This window comes from Oncorhynchus keta, chromosome 14 (assembly GCF_023373465.1).
Source record: "Oncorhynchus keta strain PuntledgeMale-10-30-2019 chromosome 14, Oket_V2, whole genome shotgun sequence".
NCBI lineage: Eukaryota > Metazoa > Chordata > Actinopteri > Salmoniformes > Salmonidae > Oncorhynchus > Oncorhynchus keta.
Genome location: NC_068434.1, coordinates 15,647,486 through 15,669,429, shown reverse-complemented (window position 1 = coordinate 15,669,429; position 21,944 = coordinate 15,647,486). Strand labels below are relative to the sequence as shown.

At 47.6% G+C, this 21,944-nt stretch overlaps 1 protein-coding gene and 1 long non-coding RNA gene across 2 annotated transcripts; one reads left to right on the top strand and one right to left on the bottom strand.

The window, feature by feature from the left end:
* The first annotated feature begins 984 nt into the window (after nucleotides 1-984).
* LOC127907220 (uncharacterized) lies at nucleotides 985-2,353 on the top strand. The gene is made up of 5 exons (XR_008063783.1): nucleotides 985-1,166; nucleotides 1,452-1,527; nucleotides 1,566-1,622; nucleotides 1,889-2,135; nucleotides 2,288-2,353. It is a non-coding gene; the product is annotated as an uncharacterized LOC127907220 (long non-coding RNA).
* A 6-nt stretch (nucleotides 2,354-2,359) lies between these two features.
* Nucleotides 2,360-16,233, bottom strand: LOC127907219 (mucin-2-like). The gene is made up of 2 exons (XM_052461200.1): nucleotides 15,136-16,233; nucleotides 2,360-7,105 (listed from the first exon to the last, which is right to left on the bottom strand). Exon 2 carries the CDS (start codon nucleotides 7,049-7,051, stop codon nucleotides 5,810-5,812), a length of 1,242 nt encoding a protein of 413 aa, XP_052317160.1. The 5' UTR covers nucleotides 7,052-7,105; nucleotides 15,136-16,233; the 3' UTR covers nucleotides 2,360-5,809.
* Nucleotides 16,234-21,944: the final 5,711 nt, after the last annotated feature.

Here is a 21,944-nt window from a genome sequence, read left to right as displayed (position 1 = left end):
CTGTAAACAAAGGTGAGTTATCACGAAATATAACCAACAACCAAATGTACATTCATCAGACATGGTCAACTTTGTAACTGCAATTCAGGGATGGCCACAATTACTCTTGACAAGCTACAGGTTTATACAGGCTTTTTGTTCAAGCCCAGTTCTACCACACCTGATTCTACTATTCATGGTTTCAATTAACAACTGAGTTCTTGATGAACAGCTGAGGTCTTGGTGAACAGTTGAGGTCTTGATGAACAGCTGAGGTCTTGATGAATAGCTGAGTTCTTGGTGAACAGCTGAGGACCTGATGAACAACTGAGGTCGTGATGAACAGCTGAGGTCTTGGTGAATAGCAGAGGTCTCGGTGAACAGCTGAGGTGTGGATGAACAGCTGAGGTCTTGGTGAACAGCCGAGGTCTCGGTAAACAGCTGAGGCGTTGATGAACAGCTGAGGTCTCGGTGAACAGCTGAGATCTTGATGAACAGCGGAGGTCTCGGTGAACAGCTGAGGTCTCGGTGAACAGCTGAGGTCTTGATGAACAGCGGAGGTCTCGGTGAACAGCTGAGGTCTTGATGAACAGCTGAGGTCTCGGTGAACAGCTGAGGTCTCGGTGAACAGCTGAGGTCTCGTTGAACAGCGGAGGTCTCGGTGAACAGCTGAGGTCTTGATGAACAGCTGAGGTCTCGGTGAACAGTTGAGGTCTTGATGAACAGCGGAGGTCTCGGTGAACAGCTGAGGTCTCGTTGAACAGCGGAGGTCTCGGTGAACAGCTGAGGTCTTGGTGAATAGCCGAGGTCTCGGTAAACAGCTGAGGTGTGGATGAACAGCTGAGGTCTTGGTGAACAGCCGAGGTCTTGGTGAACAGCCGAGGTCTCGGTAAACAGCTGAGGCGTTGATGAACAGCTGAGGTCTTGGTGAACAGCTGAGGCGTTGATGAACAGCGGAGGTCTCGGTGAACAGTTGAGGTCTTGATGAACAGCGGAGGTCTTGGTGAACAGCTGAGGTCTCGGTGAACAGCTGAAGTCTCGGTGAACAGCTGAGGTCTCGGTGAACAGCTGAGGTCTTGGTGAACAGCTGAGGTCTTGGTGAACAGCTGAGGTCTCGGTGAACAGCGGAGGTCTCGGTGAACAGCTGAGGTCTCGGTGAACAGCTGAGGTCTCGGTGAACAGCTGAGGTCTCGGTGAACAGCTGAGGTCTCGGTGAACAGCTGAGGTCTCGGTGAACAGCTGAGGTCTTGGTGAACAGCTGAGGTCTTGGTAAACAGCTGAGGTCTTGGTGAACAGCTGAGGTCTCGGTGAACAGCTGAGGTCTTGGTGAACAGCTGAGGTCTTGGTAAACAGCTGAGGTCTTGGTGAACAGCTGAGGTCTTGGTGAACAGCTGAGGTCTCGGTGAACAGCTGAGGTCTTGGTGAACAGCTGAGGTCTTGGTAAACAGCTGAGGTCTCGGTGAACAGCTGAGGTCTTGGTGAACAGCTGAGGTCTCGGTGAACAGCTGAGGTCTTGGTGAACAGCTGAGGTCTCGGTGAACAGCTGAGGTCTCGGTGAACAGCTGAGGTCTCGGTGAACAGCTGAGGTCTTGGTGAACAGCTGAGGTCTCGGTGAACAGCTGAGGTCTTGGTGAACAGCTGAGGTCTCGGTGAACAGCGGAGGTCTCGGTGAACAGCTGAGGTCTCGGTGAACAGCTGAGGTCTCGGTGAACAGCTGAGGTCTCGGTGAACAGCTGAGGTCTTGGTGAACAGCTGAGGTCTCGGTGAACAGCTGAGGTCTCGGTGAACAGCTGAGGTCTTGGTGAACAGCTGAGGTCTCGGTAAACAGCTGAGGTCTTGGTGAACAGCTGAGGTCTCGGTGAACAGCTGAGGTCTTGGTGAACAGCTGAGGTCTTGGTAAACAGCTGAGGTCTTGGTGAACAGCTGAGGTCTCGGTGAACAGCTGAGGTCTCGGTGAACAGCTGAGGTCTCGGTGAACAGCGGAGGTCTCGGTGAACAGCTGAGGTCTCGGTGAACAGCTGAGGTCTCGGTGAACAGCTGAGGTCTCGGTGAACAGCTGAGGTCTTGGTGAACAGCTGAGGTCTTGGTGAACAGCTGAGGTCTCGGTGAACAGCGGAGGTCTCGGTGAACAGCTGAGGTCTCGGTGAACAGCTGAGGTCTCGGTGAACAGTTGAGGTCTCGGTGAACAGCTGAGGTCTCGGTGAACAGCTGAGGTCTCGGTGAACAGCTGAGGTCTCGGTGAACAGCTGAGGTCTCGGTGAACAGCTGAGGTCTTGGTAAACAGCTGAGGTCTAGGTGAACAGCTGAGGTCTCGGTGAACAGCTGAGGTCTTGGTGAACAGCTGAGGTCTCGGTGAACAGCTGAGGTCTTGGTGAACAGCTGAAAAATACAAAGTCATTCGATAAGCACAACACTCTTAAGAGAAATTCAAGACATATTTTCAATTCTGAAATTGGATCAGTGCTCTTAACCCTTGAATACAAAACTTCAGTTACAAATGTCTTAACTAATGCGATACACAGCTATCCAACTCCAATAAAAGAGCACACGTTTCCTTATTGTTAAATGGCAGTATAAATATGTAGAAGTGCTCACAGATTTGGAAGAGAACATACATTTTAAGTATTGAAGGTGCATTTAAATTTGCATAAATCGTTCGTTAGTTCCATATGGGCCAGCTTGCAATTCTCTGTGACAGGCGTATTCCCACAATCCACCACTCTGCCATAAAGAACTATGTCCCTAGGCAGTACCGTAGGGATGGCGTGCAAGTCACGGAACAGGGCAGCGACATCTTGCTTGAGAGTCTGAGAGTTGGTCTCTCCTATGCTCTATTAAGACGATGGCAGTAGTACACACCACCACACTCAATGCCACTTGCCTGCCACTCCACAAACCCAAAGGCTCTTTTAAGAGACAACTAATGAATGAAAATATGAAAATGTGTCTGTGTGTGTCGGCAGGGGGCTGTCAAAACTATAAATTAAATAACTGTCAAAACGTGTCTTCCAGGAGACAAACCCAGAGTCTTCAGATACCTCTAGCCATTACACCACAAACCCTGTTCTTAAAACACTGATTTCGACAGACCATTTAAATGAGCAGTCTTGAAGTGCTTGTTCCAAAACGATTTTGTTCATTTATTTATCTTGCTTGGTTAACTTACAATAGTCTAAACGAGTTGATTTATTGAAAACAGACTCAATTAATCACGTAGCTAACTATGTTAGTGAGCATGTCATTTTCTTTTGACTGCGCACAGCATGGCACACAATTTAAGCAAGCGTAGAGGGGGTTTGATTAATATGGCCCGTCACATCATCGGGCGGAAGCAGGGAGGGAAGGCAGATAGTGTGTTTATCAAAAGCATTCACTTTTGCATGTGAAAACAGAATTGTACTTGTTACTACACGTGCATAATTGCGTCTTGAGTTGACTTCGCCATCAGACAGAGTGGGCATCTGGCTCACATCCGGGAGGCAGCCCGGTTCCAAATGGAATCCAATCACCTTTCAGCCAGTGTAAAACACCCCTACACAGGCACCCATGCAGGAGTGTTGTTTTAGCTGGGTGCACAGTGTGCAGCACCCTGACTACTTTCTACTTGTTGATGGCAACTTCAGATTTTCTGGGAACACACTGAAAAGTAACTTAACACTATGTTAATCAGTCAGCACAAATATGAATTCTAATAATGACAAGGCAAGAGAGGGAGCATTTGCCTGTAAGTGATGAAAAGTATTCTACATTGTTTGAAACAGCGATGCTGTCCTGCGAGCGTGGGAAGTCTGATGCTAGCACGCATTTGCACACTGAACTTAGGCTCTGTTTGGGGTTCAACCATTGACTATAGCTATATGCAGGTTCATAACTAGCTTACTGTTTTTTAAAAAGCAATATGTTTGGTTTGTGTTGTGGTCTTGGCTGTTGAGGAAATGTAGCTTAGCTAACTGCAGTGTTTTTCCTGTCTGAAATCTGGCTACCTCGTCTTACCATAGCTTGGTGTGTGCAATGAAAATTACCCTGAGCAGCGTGGCAGTATCCCAAAGTTTGGTGGGTACTGGAGTGTTGAAAACAGGGGATCTGTCACGCCCTGACCTTAGAGATCCCTGTTTATTCTCTATATTTTGGTTAGGTCTGGGTGTGAATAGGATGGGTACTCTAGGTTTTGTAGTTCTATGTTTTCTTTTTCTTTGTTGGCCTAGTATGGTTCCCAATCAGAGGCAGCTGTCTATCGTTGTCTCTGATTGGGGATCATACTTAGGAAGCCCTTTTCCCACCTTCAGTTGTGGGTGTCAAGTTTGTTATAAGGATCGGAACAAGGCGCAGCGTGGTATGCGTACATTCTTATTTACTTAAAGAATGAAACACTGAACAAACTAACAAAATAACAAAATTAAACTTGAAGCTATACAAACGAGTGCTGACAGGCAACTACACATAGACAAGATCACACAAACACCAAAGGTCATGAAGACCAAGGAGCTCTCCAAACAGGTCAGGGACAAAGTTGTGGAGAAGTACCGATCAGAGTTGGGTTATAAAAAATATCTGGAACTTTGAACATCCCACGGAGCACCATTAAATCCACCATTAAAAAATTGAAAGAATATGGCACCACAGCAAACCTTCCAAGAGAGGGCCACCTACCAAAACCCACAGACCAGGCAAGGAGGGCATTAATCAGAGAGGCAACAAAGAGACCAAAGATAACCCTGAAGGAGCTGCAAAGTTCCACAGAGGAGATTGGAGTATCTGTCCATAGCACCACTTTAAGCCGTACACTCCACAGAGCTGGGCTTTATGGATGAGTGGCCAAAAATAAGCAAGCATGTTTGGTGGTCGCCAAAGGGCATGTGGGAGACTCCCCAAACATATATAAGAAGGTACTCTGGTCACATGAGACTAAAATTGAGCTTTTTGGCCATCAAAGACAAACACTTTTTTTGCACCTATCATCACCCCAAGAACCCTATCCCCACAGTGAAGCATGGTGGTGGCAGCATCATGCTTTGGGGATGTTTTTAATTGGCAGGGACTGGGAAACTGGTCAGAATTTAAGGAATGATGGATGGCGCTAAATACAGGGAAATTATTGAGATAAACCTGTTTCGGTCTTCTAGAGATTTGAGATTGGGACTGATGTTCACCTTCCAGCAGGAAAATGACCCTAAGCATACTGGTAAAGCAACACTCGAGTGGTTTAAGGGAAAACATTTAAATGTCTTGGAATGGCCTAGTCAAACCACAGACCTCAATCCAATTGAGAATCTGTGGTATGACTTAAAGATTGCTGTACACCAGCGGAACCCATCCAACTTGAAGGAGCTAGAGCAGTTTTGCCTTGAAGAATGGGCAACAATCCCAGTGGCTAAATGTGCCGAGATATAGAGATATACCCCAAGAGACTTGCAGCTTTAATTGCTGCAGAGGGTGGCTCTACAAAGTTTTGACTTGGGGGGTGTGAATAGTTATGCACGCTCAAGTTTTCATTTCTTTTGGTCTTATTTCTTGTTTGTTTCACAATAAAAACATTTTGCATCTTTAAAGTGGTAGGCATGTTGTGTAAATCAAATGATTCAAACCTCCCCAAAAATCCATGTTCATTCCAGGTTGGAAGCAACAAAATAGGAAAAATACCTAAAGGGGGTGAATACTTTCGCAAGCCGCTGTATGTAGGTGTGTTTGTCTGTGTATGGATTTCATGTGTTTACGCTGAGTAACGTATGTGCGAGCTTGTGCTTGTCTGTTTGTTGTTTACCGGGTAGCTGTTTGTGAGCCACAGTAGCCACCTGTTGTACTGTGGTCCTGTGGTCCTGTTGTACTGTGGTCATGTGGTCCTGTTGTACTGTGGTCCTGTGGTACTGTTGTACTGTGGTCCTGTGGTCCTGTTGTGCGGTGGTCCTGTGGTCCTGTTGTGGTCCTGTGGTCCTGTTGTGGTCCTGTGGTCCTGTTGTGCGGTGGTCCGGTTGTGATGTGGTCCTGTGGTCCGGTTGTGCGGTGGTCCTGTGGTCCTGTTGTGCGGTGGTCCTGTGGTCCTGTTGTGCGGTGGTCCTGTGGTCCTGTTGTGCGTGGTTCTGTTATGCGATGGTCCTGTGGTCCTGTTGTGCTGTGGTCCTGTGGTCCGGTTGTGCGGTGGTCCTGTGGTCCGGTTGTGCTGTGGTCCTGTGGTCCGGTTGTGCGGTGGTCCTGTGGTCCGGTTGTGCTGTGGTCCTGTGGTCCTGCTGTGCGGTGGTCCTGTGGTCCTGCTGTGCGGTGGTCCTGTGGTCCTGCTGTGCAGTGGTCCAGTGGTCCTGCTGTGCGGTGGTCCTGTGGTCCTGTTGTGCGGTGGTCCTGTGGTCCTGCTGTGCAGTGGTCCTGTGGTCCTGTTGTGCGGTGGTCCTGTGGTCCTGTTGTGCGGTGGTCCTGTGGTCCTGTTGTGCGGTGGTCCTGTGGTCCTGTGTTCCTGTGGTCCTGTTGTGCGGTGGTCCTGTAGTCCTGTTGTGCGGTGGTCCTGTGGTCCTGCTGTGCGGTGGTCCTGTGGTCCTGTTGTGCGGTGGTCCTGTGGTCCTGTGGTCCTGCTGTGCGGTGGTCCTGTGGTCATGCTGTGCGGTGGTCCTGTGGTCCTGCTGTGCAGTGGTCCTGTGGTCCTGCTGTGCGGTGGTCCTGTGTTCCTGCTGTGCGGTGGTCCTGTGGTCCTGCTGTGCGGTGGTCCTGTGGTCCTGCTGTGCGGTGGTCCTGTGGTCCTGTTGTGCGGTGGTCCTGTGGTCCTGTGGTCCTGTTGTGCGGTGGTCCTGTGGTCCTGTGGTCCTGTGGTCCTGTTGTGCGGTGGTCCTGTGGTCCTGTGGTCCTGCTGTGCGGTGGTCCTGTGGTCCTGTTGTGCGGTTTTCCTGTGGTCCTGTTGTGCGGTGGTCCTGTGATCCTGTTGTGCGGTGGTCCTGTGGTCCTGCTGTGCGGTGGTCCTGTGGTCCTGTTGTGTGGTGGTCCTGTGGTCCTGTGGTCCTGCTGTGCGGTGGTCCTGTGGTCCTGCTGTGTGGTGGTCCTGTGCTCCTGCTGTGTGGTGGTCCTGTGTTGTAGTCCAGGCCTGTGACATGTCATACTGCAGTGTTTAGGGTTTTCAACGAATCACTGCTATTCCACACGCCCCCTGCAAAATGAGTGACCCACAAACAGAATAGACAAGCTAAGCAGAAGCATAAAACCAGATCAGATGATTTTTAACAGTGAATGGTCATCTAAATGTTTCATTCATTGTGTTTTGGTACAGTGTCAGTGTGATAAAAGGTCATGTTCAGTTAGTAAGGTTGAAGCCCTCATTAGCTATTTCTATGAACCTATCCATACACAAGCATGCACTCACAAACGCATGCACGCAGCCATACACACACACACACACACACACACACACACACACACACACACACACACACACACACACACACACACACACACACACACACACACACACACACACACACACACACACACACACACACACACACACAAATGCGTGCTGGCATGCCATGCACGTATACACAAACACACACAGGAGAGCAAACATCACATTACTTGTCATGTTAAAACATAGAGCAGAGTACTAAAATAACAGAGATCAGATGTTACCATCATGTTAAAAAGGGGAGAAGGAGAGAAGGGAACATAGGCTACACAGTGATATGCAGGAATGACAGTGAAATAGCTAGCAGCCTACTTGACAAATGCCTTCATGTGAAGGGTATGTTTAAACTCCTTCCACACTCTCGCCATGCTCTAAACAGGATTACGTTTCTCACACCTCGCAAGGTCATGAATGCAACATCAAAATGGCTGGGGGCCTTGTGGGATCAGGCTTTTCACGGCTGGCTGTTTGTCACACGTATGTTCACTTATACATGCACGCACGCGCGCACGCACACACACACACACACACACACACACACACACACACACACACACACACACACACACACACACACACACACACACACACACACACACACACACACACACACACACACACACACACACACAACAACAACAATTATGTTTAGTAACTCCACAACTTCCACCTGGTGTGGGCAGCATTTAGGGGGTCATGTACAGCACATAAACTGCAGGCGACTCTCATGTAAATTCTCTCCACCTGACAACTTAGTATTCTTATAAGCTCCAGTAGTCAGCTGTCTACTGCTTTCTTCAGAGGGCAGCCATGACTCTACGTTAATGTGGGTGTCTGTGTTGCTCGGTGTGTCTGAGTTTGAAGTGTGTGTTTGGAAGAGACCTTGTGGTGTGTGTGTGTGTGTGTGTGTGTGTGTGTGTGTGTGTGTGTGTGTGTGTGTGTGTGTGTGTGTGTGTGTGTGTGTGTGTGTGTGTGTGTGTGTGTGTGTGTGTGTGTGTGTGGGCCCTCTCCTTCTCAGACAACCAGGAAGGGCTTCAGCTCTCAGCCTGGAGTTTGAAAATAATCCCTCTGATAGGGGAGGAGGACAGATGAGGACAGAGGAGGAGAGAGGAGGAGAGAGGACAGATGAGGACAGATGAGGAGAGAGGAGGAGAGAGGACAGATGAGGACAGATGAGGAGAGAGGAGAGAGGACATATGAGGGCAGATGAGGAGAGGGGAGGAGAGAGGAGGAGAGAGGAGGACATAGAACAGATGAGGACAGAGGAGAGAGGAGGGGAGAAGTGGAGAGGAGGATCGAGGAGAGATTGATGAGAGAGGAGGACAGAGGAGAGAGGAGGACAGAGGAGAGACGAGGACAGAGGATAGAGGAGAACAGAGGAGAAGAGGAGAGGGGAGAGGAGAACCACAATGACTCAGTCAGTAAACAGGCCTGGGGGCTTTGAGGTGCATGTCCCCGCCCCAGTGCTTACAGGACTCCTCCCAGCCCAGGAGGGCTGCTTTGTAAGATTGGTAAGGCTGATGTCACACCACTTGAATGCCACTTGAATGAGAGTACAGAGAAAAGGAATCTCTGTGGCCTGTAAAACCCTCACCTCTCAGTAACACAGAGCAGAACTGATACGGCCTAACCACAACTCACCCACATTAGTCAGCAACCATGTAAGGCCACATGTAGGAAAGTCATAAAGCTACAATGAACCCCCCCCCCCATGACCCCCCAAAACCCAAGCCAGTGAAATGAAGGGGCGAGCAGAGTGACGTTTGACGAATGAACAGCTCTTTATTGAGATGATGAAAAGTGGCTGGCAGGGAGAGAGAGGTAGTAAGAAAGGGGACAAAGGCCATCTCAATCAGCGGACCACTATGTTTTTCATTGCCCTCCTTTGTGTGGCTGTCATTTTGGCCGGGAGCGGGGTGGCGGTGGCGTGGAGGGAGAGGCGGGCGCTCAGGGAAGCATAAGGTAATCCCTTAAGTGGGAGACTTTAACTCTCCCACACAGTAAACAGGAGGGCATTGTTAATGGCTAATGTTACAGAACCACAAGAGCATCCAGTGCACTGTGTGGGTGTGTTAGACAAGCAATGTGTGTGTGTGTGTGTGTGTGTGTGTGTGTGTGGCTGTGTGTGTGTGGCTGTGTGTGTGTGGATGTGTGTGTGTGGCTGTGTGAGTGTGTGTACCACAAAATCCATGTGACAGAGTACACTGCCCTGCAGTCAAGTGGCACAGGAAGGGGAACAGATGCTTCTCTTCCAGGAGAATCAAGCCACTGCATTGGACATTTCACTGATCACCTCCCAATTCAATTAAGGACCGCCAACCATCAGTTTTGGAAATGTGTGTGTATTTGTGTGTGTGCGTGTGTGTGTGTGTGTGTGGGGGGGGGTGTTAGTATCTGGGTAAGGGGCACAGGGGTGACCCCTCCAGTGAAGCAGGGCAGGACAATACAATAAGAGTCTTGTTAATGAGGTCACGCCATACCTCCCACCTGTTACCCAGAAAACAACACTGCACCAGCCGAGTGCTTCCCTGGGAAGGTTCATTTGAGGCCCTCCTTTCTTCATTTAGCCAACGGTCCATTTATCTATCTCCCTGTCTGGAGATTCACATGGCTTACAAAGATTCCTGTCTGCACACTGTAAACTGCACTCTGCCAGTATAATGTTTAGTCTGGCCTGGTCTAACCCTTGCTGGAGAAGTGAGGACAGGAGAGGACAAAAAAAATACAGGACAAGAGAGGACAGGACAGGAGAAAAGAAGAGAGGAGAGAACAGGACAGGAGAAAAGAAGAGGGGAGAGGAGAGAACAGGACAGGAGAGGAGAAGATAGGAGAGGAAAAGATAGGAGAGGACAGGAGAAGATAGGAGAGGACTGGAGAGAAGAGGACAGAACAAGAAAGGAGAAAAGGAGAGGAGAGGACAGGAGAGGAGAGTAGAGGACAGGAGAGAAGTGGACAGTGGAGGACAGGGGATGACAGGAGAGAACAGGAAAGGAGAGGACAGGAAAGGAGAGTAGAGGACCCGAGAGTGGAGGACAGGAGAGTAGAGGACAGGAGAGAAGAGTACATGAAAGGAGAAGAGAGAAAAGAGGAGAGGACAGTCAAGGACAAGAGAGAGAGGACAGGACAGGACAGAAGAGGGGAAGAGAGGACAGGACAGGAGAGGACAAGAGAGAAGTACACAGGACAAGAAATGAGAGGAGGACAGGACAAGAGAGGACATGAGAAGGGGGACAGGAGAGAGAGGACAGGAGAGGAGAAGAGAGAACAGAAGAGAAGAGGAAAGGACAGGAGAGGACAGGAGAGGATAGAAGAAGAGAGGTGAGGAAAGGAGAGGAGAGAAGAAGAGAGGAGAGAAGAAGAGAGGAGAGGACAGGAGAGGAGAGAAGAAGAGAGGAGAGGAAATGAGAGGAGAGAAGAAGAGAGGAGAGAAGAAGAGAGGAGAGGACAGGAGAGAAGAAGAGAGAAGAAGAGAGGAGAGGACAGGAGAGGAGAGAAGAAGAGAGGAGGGGAAAGGAGAGGGGAAGAGACTAGAGGATAGGAAAGGAATGGATAGGAAAGAAGTAGAGAGGAGAGGACAGGAGAGGGGAAGAGAGGAGAGGAGGGGAGAGAAGAAGAGAGGAGAGGACAGGAGAGGAGAGAAGAAGAGAGGAGGGGAAAGGAGAGGGGAAGCGACTAGAGGATAGGAAAGGAATGGATAGGAAAGAAGTAGAGAGGAGAGGACAGGAGAGGGGAAGAGAGGGGAAGAGAGGAGAGGACAGGAGAGGAGAGAAGAAGAGAGGAGAGGACAGGAGAGGAGAGAAGAAGAGAGGAGGGGAAAGGAGAGGGGAAGAGACTAGAGGATAGGACAGGACTGGATAGGAAAGAAGTAATATATGCCATTTAGGAAGAGAAGCTTTTATCCAAAGGACTTACAGTCATGTGTGCATACATTCTACGTATGGGTGGTCCCGGGGATCGAACCCACTACCCTGAGAGTTACAAGCGCCATGCTCTAGGACAACTGAGCTACAGTAGAAGAGAGAGGGGAAGAGAGGGGAAGAGAGGGGATGAGAGGACATTAGAGGAGAGAAGAAGAGAGGAGAGGAAAGGAGAGGAGAGAAGAAGAGAGGAGAGAAGAAGAGATGAGAGGACAGGAGAGGAGAGAAGAAGAGAGGAGAGGACAGGAGAGGAGAGAAGAAGAAGAGAGGAGGGGAAAGGAGAGGGGAAGAGACTAGAGGATAGGAAAGGAATGGATAGGAAAGAAGTAGAGAGGAGAGGACAGGAGAGGGGAAGAGAGGGGAAGAGAGGAGAGGACAGGAGAGGGGAAGAGAGGGGAAGAGAGGAGAGGACAGGAGAGGAGAGGAGAAGAGAGGAGAGGACAGGAGAGGAGAGAAGAAGAAGAGAGGAGGGGAAAGGAGAGGGGAAGAGACTAGAGGATAGGAAAGGAATGGATAGGAAAGAAGTAGAGAGGAGAGGACAGGAGAGGACAGGAGAGGGGAAGAGAGGACAGGACAGGACAGGGGAAGAGAGGGGAAGAGAGGAGAGGACAGGAGAGGAGAGAAGAAGAGAGAAGAGGACAGGAGAGGAGAGAAGAAGAGAGAAGATGACAGGAGAGCGGAAGAGAGGGGAAGAGAGGAGAGGAAAGGAGAGGAGAGAAGAAGAGAGGAGAGGACAGGAGAGGAGACAAGAAGAGAGACGATGACAGGAGAGGGGAAGAGAGGGGAAGAGAGGAGAGGAAAGGAGAGGGGAAGAGACTAGAGGATAGGACAGGACTGGAAAGGAAAGAAGTAGAGTGTAGAGGACTGGAGAGGGGAAGAGAGGAGAGGAGAGGAGAGGAGAGGAGAGGAGAGGAGAGGAGAGGAGAGGAGAGGAGAGGAGAGGAGAGGAGAGGAGAGAGGAGAGGGAGAGAGGAGAGGAGAGGAGAGGAGAGGAGAGGAGAGGAGAGGAGAGGAGAGGAGAGGAGAGGAGAATAGACTAGAGGATAGGACAGGACTGGATAGGAAAGAAGTAGAGATGAGAGAACAGGAGAGGGGAAGAGACGAGAGGATATGACAGGACTGGATAGGAAAGAAGTAGAGAAGAGAGGACAGGAGAGGGGAAGAGAGGAGAGGGGAAGAGAGGAGAGGAAAGGAGAGGGGAAGAGACTAGAGGATAGAACAGGACTGGATAGGAAATAAGTAGAGAGGAGAGGACATGAGAGGAGAGAAGAAGAGAGGAGAGGACAGGAGAGGAGAGGACAGTAGAGGAGAGGACAGGAGAGAAGAGAAGAAGAGAGGACAGGAGGGGAGAAGAGAGGAGAGGACAGGAGAAGAGAAGAGAGGAGAGGAGAGGACAGGACAGGAGTGGAGAAGATAAGAGAGGAGAAGACAGGAGAGGAGAAGAGAGGAGAGGACAGGACAGGAGAGGACAGGAGAGGAGAGGACAGGAGAAGAGAAGAGAGGAGAGGACAGGAGAGGAGAGGACAGGAGAGGAGTTGAGAGGAGAATAGAGGAGAGGAGAGGAGAGGAGAGGAGAGGAGAGGAGAGGAGAGGAGAGGACAGGAGAGGAGAGGAGAGGACAGGAGAGGACAGGAGGGGACAGGAGAAGAGATGACAAGAGAGGAGAGGACAGGAGAGGACAGGAGAGGAGAAGAGAGGACAGGACAGGAGAGGAGAAGAGGGACAGGACTGGAGAAGAGAAGAGGTTAGGACAGGGACAAAGGAGAGGAGAGGAGAGGAGAGGAGAGGAGAGGAGAGGAGAGGACAGGAGAGGAGAGGAGAAGAGAAGAGAGGAGAGGACAGGAGAGGAGAAGAGAGGAGAGGAGAGGAGAGGACAAGAGAGGACAAGAGAGGAGAAGAGAGGAGAGGACAAGAGAGGACAAGAGAGGAGAAGAGAGGAGGGGAGAGGAGGATACAAGAGAGGAGAAGAGAGGAGATGAGAGGACAAGAGAGGAGAAGAGAGGCGAGGAGAGGAGAGGACAAGAGAGGAGAGTAGAGGACAGGACAGGACTGGAGAGGAGAGGACAGGAGAGGAGAGGACAAGAGAGGAGAGGAGAGAACAGGAGAGGAGTGGTTAGGAGAGGAGAGGAGAGGACAAGAGAGGAGAGGAGAGGAGAGGAGAGGAGAGGAGAGGACGGGACGGGACTGGAGAGGAGAGGACAGGAGAGGAGAGGACAGGAGAGGAGAGGACAGGAGAGGAGAGGAGAGGAGAGGAGAGGAGAGGAGAGGAGAGGAGAGGAGAGGAGAGGAGAGGAGAGGAGAGGAGAGGAGAGGAGAGGAGAGGAGAGGAGAGGAGAGGAGAAGAGAGAAGAGGACAGGAGAGGACAGGAGAGGAAAAGATAGGAGAGGAGAGGAGAGGAGAGGACAGGACAGGACAGGACAGGAGAGGAGAGGAGAGGAGAGGAGAGGAGAGGAGAGGAGGAGAGGTCTTGTCTTTTCCTATCTTGCCACATGTCCTGTCCTGCCATGTCCTGTCTTGTTTTGTCTTGTCCTGTCCTCTATTGTCCCGTCCTGTCTTATTCTGTCTTGTCTTGTCCTATCTTGCCACATGTCCTGTCCTGTCTTGTTCTCTATTGTCTTGTCCTATCTTGCCAATGTCCTGTCCTGTCCTGTCCTGTACTTTCTTGTCCAATCATGTCTTGTCCTGTCCTGTCTTGTCCTGTCCTGTCTTGTCCTGTCCTGTCTTGTCCTGTATTGTCTTGTCATGCCCTGTCTTGTTATGTCTTGTCCTGTCTTGTATTATCCTGTCCTGTCTTGTTATGTCTTGTTCTGTCTTGTCTTTTCCTATCTTGCCACATGTCCTGTCCTGCCTGATCCTGTCTTGTTTTGTCTTGTCCTGTCCTCTATTGTCCCGTCCTGTCTTGTTCTGTCTTGTCTTGTCCTATCTTGCCACATGTCCTGTCCGGTCTTGTCCTGTCTTGTTTTGTCCTGTCCTGTCTTGTTCTGTCTTGTCCTGTCTTGTTTCCCCACATGTCCTGTCCTGTCTTGTTCTGTCTTGTCGTGTCTTGTCTTGTCCTATCTTGCCACATGTCCTGTCCTTTAGTGACTTGTCCTGTATTGTCCTGTCTTGTTCTGTCTTGTCTTATCTTGCCACATGTCCTGTCCTGTCTTGTCCTGTCTTGTTTTTCTTGTCCTGTCTTGTATTTTCCTGTCCTTTCCTGTCTTGTATTGTCCTGTCTTGTCTTGTCCTGTCTTGTCTTGTCTTATCTTTCTACATGTCCTGTCCCGTCTTGGCCTGTCTTGTTCTGTCTTGTCGTGTCTTGTCTTGTCCTATCTTGCCACATGTCCTGTCCTGTCCTGTATTGACTTGTCCTGTATTGCCCTGTCTTGTTCTGTCTTGTCTTATCTTGCCACATGTCCTATCCTGTCTTGTCCTGTCTTGTTTTTCTTGTCCCATCCTGTATTGTCCTTTCCTGTCTTGTCCTGTCTTGTCTTGTCCTGTCCTGTATTGTCCTGTCCTCAAATCAATCATGTATTTATCTAGCCCTTCTTACATCAGCTGATATCTCAAAGTGCTGTACAGAAACCCAGCCTAAAACCTAAAACCTAAAACAGCAAGCAATGCAGGTGTAGAAGCACAGTGGCTAGGAAAAACTCCCTAGAAAGGCCAAAACCTAGGAAGAAACCTCGAGAGGAATCAGGCTATGAGGGGTGGCCAGTCCTCTTCTGGCTGTGCCGGGTGGAGATTATAACAGAACATGGCCAAGATGTTCAAATGTTCATAAATGACCAGCATGGTCAAACAATAATCACCACAGCAGGGTGCAACAACTAGTAAATGTCAGTTGGCTTTTCATAGCCGATCATTGAGAGTATGTCTACCGCTCATGCTGTCTCTAGAGAGTTGAAAACAGCAGGTCTGGGACAGGTAGCACGCCCGGTGAACAGGTCAAGGTTCCATAGCCGCAGGCAGAACAGTTGAAACTGGAGCGGCAGCACGGCCAGGTGGACTGGGGACAGCAAGGAGTCATCAGGCCAGGTAGTCCTGAGGCATGGTCCTCGAACTCAGGTCATCCGAGAGAGAGAAAGAAAGAAAGAGAGAATTAGAGAGAGCATACTTAAATTCACACAGGACACCGGATAAGACAGGCGAAGTACTCCAGATATAACAGACTGACCCGAGCCCCCCGACACATAAACTACTGCAGCAGCACTGAGACAGCCTCCAGTATTGTCCTGTCTTGTCCTGTCTTCTCGTGTCCTATCTTGCCATATATACTGTCTTGTCTTGTCCTGGTGTAACGGAATGACACACACAATCTTGTATGGCATTGTACTTGACTTTGATCAAATGGAGACACAAAAACACACACACACACACACACACACACACACACACACACACACACACACACACACGCACACACACACACACACACACACACACACACACACACACACACACACACACACACACACACACACACACACACACACACACACACACACGCACAAGCAAGCAGTGCAACATACTCAGTTATCATCTCAATCATAGCATTAGGTTTTCAGTTGATAAAGATATCAGACTGTACTGTACAACATTGTTGTGGAATTGGGAAAATACTTGTTATCCTCCTGTAGAATTAAACTATTAAAATAATCCTGTTGCCTTCGGCTGTCTGTTGCCTGGTTGCTGTCTGTTTTACAGACAGAGAAGAGATAGTATTGGCAGAGAGAGAGGAGATAGTATTGGCAGAGAGAGAAGATAGTATTGACAGACAGAGAAGAGATAGTATTGGCAGAGAGAGAAGAGATAGTATTGGCAGAGAGAGAAGAGATAGTATTGACAGACAGAGAAGAGAAGGTATTGACAGAGAGAGAAGAGATAGTATTGACAGACAGAGAAGAGATATTATTGACAGAGAGAGAAGAGACAGTATTGACAGACAGATAGTATTGACAGACATACATTACATTACATTTAAGTCATTTAGCAGACGCTCTCATCCAGAGCGAAATTGGTGCATTCACCTTATGACATCCAGTGGAACAGTCACTTTACAATAGTGCATCTAAATCTTAAAAGGGGGGTGAGAAGGATTACTTATCCTATCCTAGGTATTCCTTAAAGAGGTGGGGTTTCAGGTGTCTCCGGAAGGTGGTGATTGACTCCGCTGTCCTGGCGTCGTGAGGGAGTTTGTTCCACCATTGGGGGCCAGAGCAGCGAACAGTTTTGACTGGGCTGAGCGGGAACTGTACTTCCTCAGTGGTAGGGAGGCGAGCAGGCCAGAGGTGGATGAACGCAGTGCCCTTGTTTGGGTGTAGGGCCTGATCAGAGCCTGGAGGTACTGAGGTGCCGTTCCCCTCACAGCTCCGTAGGCAAGCACCATGGTCTTGTAGCGGATGCGAGCTTCAACTGGAAGCCAGTGGTGAGAGCGGAGGAGCGGGGTGACGTGAGAGAACTTGGGAAGGTTGAACACCAGACGGGCTGCGGCGTTCTGGATGAGTTGTAGGGGTTTAATGGCACAGGCAGGGAGCCCAGCCAACAGCGAGTTGCAGTAATCCAGACGGGAGATGACAAGTGCCTGGATTAGGACCTGCGCCGCTTCCTGTGTGAGGCAGGGTCGTACTCTGCGGATGTTGTAGAGCATGAACCTACAGGAACGGGCCACCACCTTGATGTTAGTTGAGAACGACAGGGTGTTGTCCAGGATCACGCCAAGGTTCTTAGCGCTCTGGGAGGAGGACACAATGGAGTTGTCAACCGTGATGGCGAGATCATGGAACGGGCAGTCCTTCCCCAGGAGGAAGAGCAGCTCCGTCTTGCCGAGGTTCAGCTTGAGGTGGTGATCCGTCATCCACACTGATATGTCTGCCAGACATGCAGAGATGCGATTCGCCACCTGGTCATCAGAAGGGGAAAGGAGAAGATTAATTGTGTGTCGTCTGCATAGCAATGATAGGAGAGACCATGTGAGGTTATGACAGAGCCAAGTGACTTGGTGTATAGCCTAGAACAGAATGGTGAGGAGAGGGCCACGCCACCTGGTAGAGCGACAGGTAGGACGCAATCCAAGCGTGGGGCCGGAGATGCCCAACCCCTGAAGGATGAGAGCAGAGGAGAGAGAGTTAGCAGCGGTGCGGAGCGCCTCCGTGATACCTAGTCTTGAGACCTGTGGAGAGATGAGAGCGCGTGAGTGAGGAGACAGATTCTGTAGTTGCGCCACGCCACCTGGAAGAGAGTCTCATAATGAGACCTGCTGGGATCAAGAAGGTCAAGAAAAGAGTTTTGGAGAGAAAAGAAAGAAGGGATACTGGTCTGTAGTTGTTGACCTGTCAGGGGTGCAACTCGCTCTCTTGAAGACGCAATCAGATAAGAGATAGTATTGACAGACATAGAAGAGATAGTATTGACAGAGAGAGAAGAGATAGTATTGACAGACAGACAAGAGATAGTATTGACAGAGAGAGAAGAGATATTATTGACAGAGAGAGAAGAGATATTATTGACAGAGAGAGAAGAGATAGTATTGACATACAGATAGTATTGACAGACATAGAAGAGATAGTTTTGACCAACAGAGAAGATATTTTATTGACAGAGAGAAAAGAGATTGCTTTGAAAGATGGAGAGGAGATAGTATTGACAGATAGATAGTATTGACACAGAGAAGAGATAGTATTGAAAGACAGAGAAGATATCGCATTGACCCACAGAGAAGAGATAGTATTGGCAGACCTAGATGAGATAGTATTGACAGACAGAGAAGAGATAGTATTGGCAGAGAGAGAAGCGATAGTTTTGAAAGATAGAGAAGAGATAGAGGAAATAGTATTGACAGACAGATAGTATAGACAGACAGAGAAGAGATAGTATAGACAAACAGAGAGAGATAGTATTGACAGACAGATAGTATAGACAGACAGAGAAGAGATAGTATAGACAGACACAGAGAGATAGTATTGACAGACAGATAGTATAGACAGACAGAGATAGATAGTATAGACAGACAGAGAAGAGATAGTATAGACAAACAGAGAGAGATAGTATTGACAGACAGATAGTATAGACAGACAGAGAAGAGATAGTATAGACAGACACAGAGAGATAGTATTGACAGACAGGTAGTATAGACAGACAGAGAAGAGATAGTATAGACAGACAGAGAAGAGATAGTATAGACAGACAGAGAGAGATAGTATTGACAGACAGATAGTATAGACAGACAGAGAAGAGATATTATAGACAGACAGAGAGAGATAGTATTGACAGACAGATAGTATAGACAGACAGAGATAGATAGTATTGACAGACAGATAGTATAGACAGACAGAGAAGAAATAGTATAGACATTTAACATTTACATTTAAGTCATTTAGCAGACGCTCTTATCCAGAGCGACTTACAAATTGGTGCATTCACCTTATGACATCCAGTAGAACAGTCACTTTACAATAGTGCATCTAAATCTTAAAGGGGGGTGAGAAGGATTACTTATCCTATCCTATAGACAGACAGAGAAGAGATAGTATAGACAGACAGAGAAGAGATAGTATAGACAGACAAAGAAGAGATAGTATTGACAGACAGATAGTATAGACAGACAGAGAAGAGATAGTATAGACAGACAGAGAAGAGATACTATTGGCAAGGTTGTTTTCATTTTCGAATTGCTGTACAGAAATAGCATACACGTCTTGAGCCATGTGAATAAAGGTTTTCAAGTAATACAGGAGGACATATTAGTGCAAAATCAAGAAGTGCATATCAAGAAGTACATATACTTTATATGTCTTGTTATAAAAATGACATAATTGGTACATGGTCAGGAATATGTTGGTTTTGTGTGATTCTCTGTAGACTATATTCACATAATCTAAAAATAAATCTTTATGTCGTTGTTTATTATACAAACGTTTTCTTTTACAAAGAATCTGTTTCACAAATGGCTGCTTACTTCAGAGGTGTTCAGTTACACTGGTAGAAAATTGGAAGGGGGGTTGAGAGTAAAAATATAGAACGAAAGTGAGACGAATCAGTCAAGAGAGAGTGGGAATGCAAAACAAACTCCCAACGCCATTCCTTCTTTCAAAGTGTGAAAATCTCTATAAACCCATCACCTCCAATGACAGGCATGACAAGAGGAGAAACAGAGGAGATGGAGAGAAACAGAGAGAGACAGAGAGAGACAGAAAGAGAGAAACAAAGAGAAACATAAACAGAGAGAAACAGACAGAGACAGATAGAAACAGAGAGAGACAGAGAGACACAGAGAGAGACAGAGAGAGAGATAGAAACAGAGAGACACAGAGAGAGAGATAGAAACAGAGAGAGACAGAGAGAGACAGAAAGAGAGAAACAAAGAGAAACATAAACAGAGAGAAACAGACAGAGACAGATAGAAACAGAGAGAGACAGAGAGACACAGAGAGAGACAGAGAGAGAGATAGAAACAGAGAGACACAGAGAGAGAGATAGAAACAGAGAGAGACAGAGAGAGACAGAAAGAGAGAAACAAAGAGAAACATAAACAGAGAGAAACAGACAGAGACAGATAGAAACAGAGAGAGACAGAGAGACACAGAGAGAGACAGCGAGAGAGATAGAAACAGAGAGAGACAATCCACAAAAATGGAGAAAAATTTGACCCCAATAACTACCGTGGAATATGCGTCAACAGTAACCTTGGGAAAATCCTCTGAATTATCATTAACAGCAGACTCGTACACTTCCTCAATGAAAACAATGTACTGAGCAAATGTCAAATTGGCTTTTTACCAAATTACCGTACAACAGACCATGTTTTCACCCTGCACACCCTAATTGACAACCAAACAAACCAAAACAAAGGCAAAGTCTTCTCATGCTTTGTTGATTTCAAAAAAGCCTTCGACTCAATTTGGCATGAGGGTCTGCTATACAAACTGATGGAAAGTGGTGTTGGGGGTAAAACATACGACATCATAAAATCCATGTACACAATCAACAAGTGTGCGGTTAAAATTGGCAAAAAAACACAAATTTCTTCACACAGGGTTGTGGGGTTAGACAGGGATGCAGCTTAAGCCCCACCCTCTTCAACATATATATCAACGAACTGGCGCGGGCACTAGAAAAGTCTGCAGCACCCGGCCTCACCCTACAAGAATCCGAAGTCAAATTTCTGCTGTTTGCTGATGATCTGGTACTTCTGTCACCAACCAAGGAGGGCCTACAGCAGCACCTAGATCTTATGCACAGATTCTGTCAGACCTGGGCCCTGACAGTAAATCTCAGTAAGACCAAAATAATGGTGTTCCAAAAAAGGTCTAGTCACCAGGACCACAAATACAAATTCCATCTAGACACTGTTGCCCTAGAGCACACAAAAAACCATACATACCTTGGCCTAAACATCAGCGCCACAGGTAACTTCCACAAAGCTGTGAACGATCTGAGAGACTTGGCAAGAAGGGCATTCTATGCCATCAAAAGGAACATAAATTTCAACATACCAATTTGGATCTGGCTAAAAATACTTGAATCAGTCATAGAGCCCATTGCCCTTTATGGTTGTGAGGTCTGGGGTCCGCTCACCAACCAAGACTTCACAAAATGGGACAAACACCAAATTGAGACTCTGCACGAAGAATTCTGCAAAAATATCCTCAGTGTACAACGTAGAAAACCAAATAATTCATGCAGAGCAGAATTAGGCCGATACCCACTAATTATCAAAATCCAGAAAAGAGCTGTTAAATTCTATAACCACTTAAAAGGAAGCGATTCCCAAACCTTCCACAACAAAGCCATCACCTACAGAGAGATGAACCTAGAGAAGAGTCCCCTAAGCAAGCTGGTCCTGGGGCTCTGTTCACAAACACACCCTACAGAGTCCCAGGACAGCAGCACAATTAGACCCAACAAAATCATGAGAAAACAAAAAGATAATTACTTGACACATTGGAAAGAATTAACAAAAAAACTGAGCAAACTAGAATGCTATTTGGCCCTACACAGAGAGTACACAGCGGCAGAATACCTGACCACTGTGACTGACCCAAAATTAAGGAAAGCTTTGACTATGTACAGACACAGCGAGCATAGCCTTGCTATTGAGAAAGGCAGGCGTAGGCAGACATGGCTCTCAAGAGAAGACAGGCTATGTGCTCACTGCCCACAAAATGAGGTGGAAACTGAGCTGCACTTCCTAACCTCCTGCCCAATGTATGACCATATTAGAGAGACATATTTCCCTCAGATTACACAGATCCACAAGGAATTCGAAAACAAATCCAATTTTGAAAAACTCCCATATCTACTGGGTGAAATTCCACAGTGTGCCATCAAGGCAGCAAGATTTGTGACCTGTTGCCACGAGAAAAGGGCAACCAGTGAAGAACACGCACCATTGTAAATACAACCCATATCTATGCTTATTTATTTTATCTTGTGTCCTTTACCATTTGTACATTGTTAAAAAACTGTATATATATATATATATATATATATATATATATATATATATATATATATATATAATATGACATTTGTAATGTCTTTATTGTTTTGAAACTTCTGTATGTGTGATGTCTACTGTTAATTTTTATTGTTTATTTCACTTTATATATTATCTACCTCACTTGCTTTGGCAATGTTAACACATGTTTCCCATGCCAATAAAGCCCTTGAATTGAATTGAATTGACAGA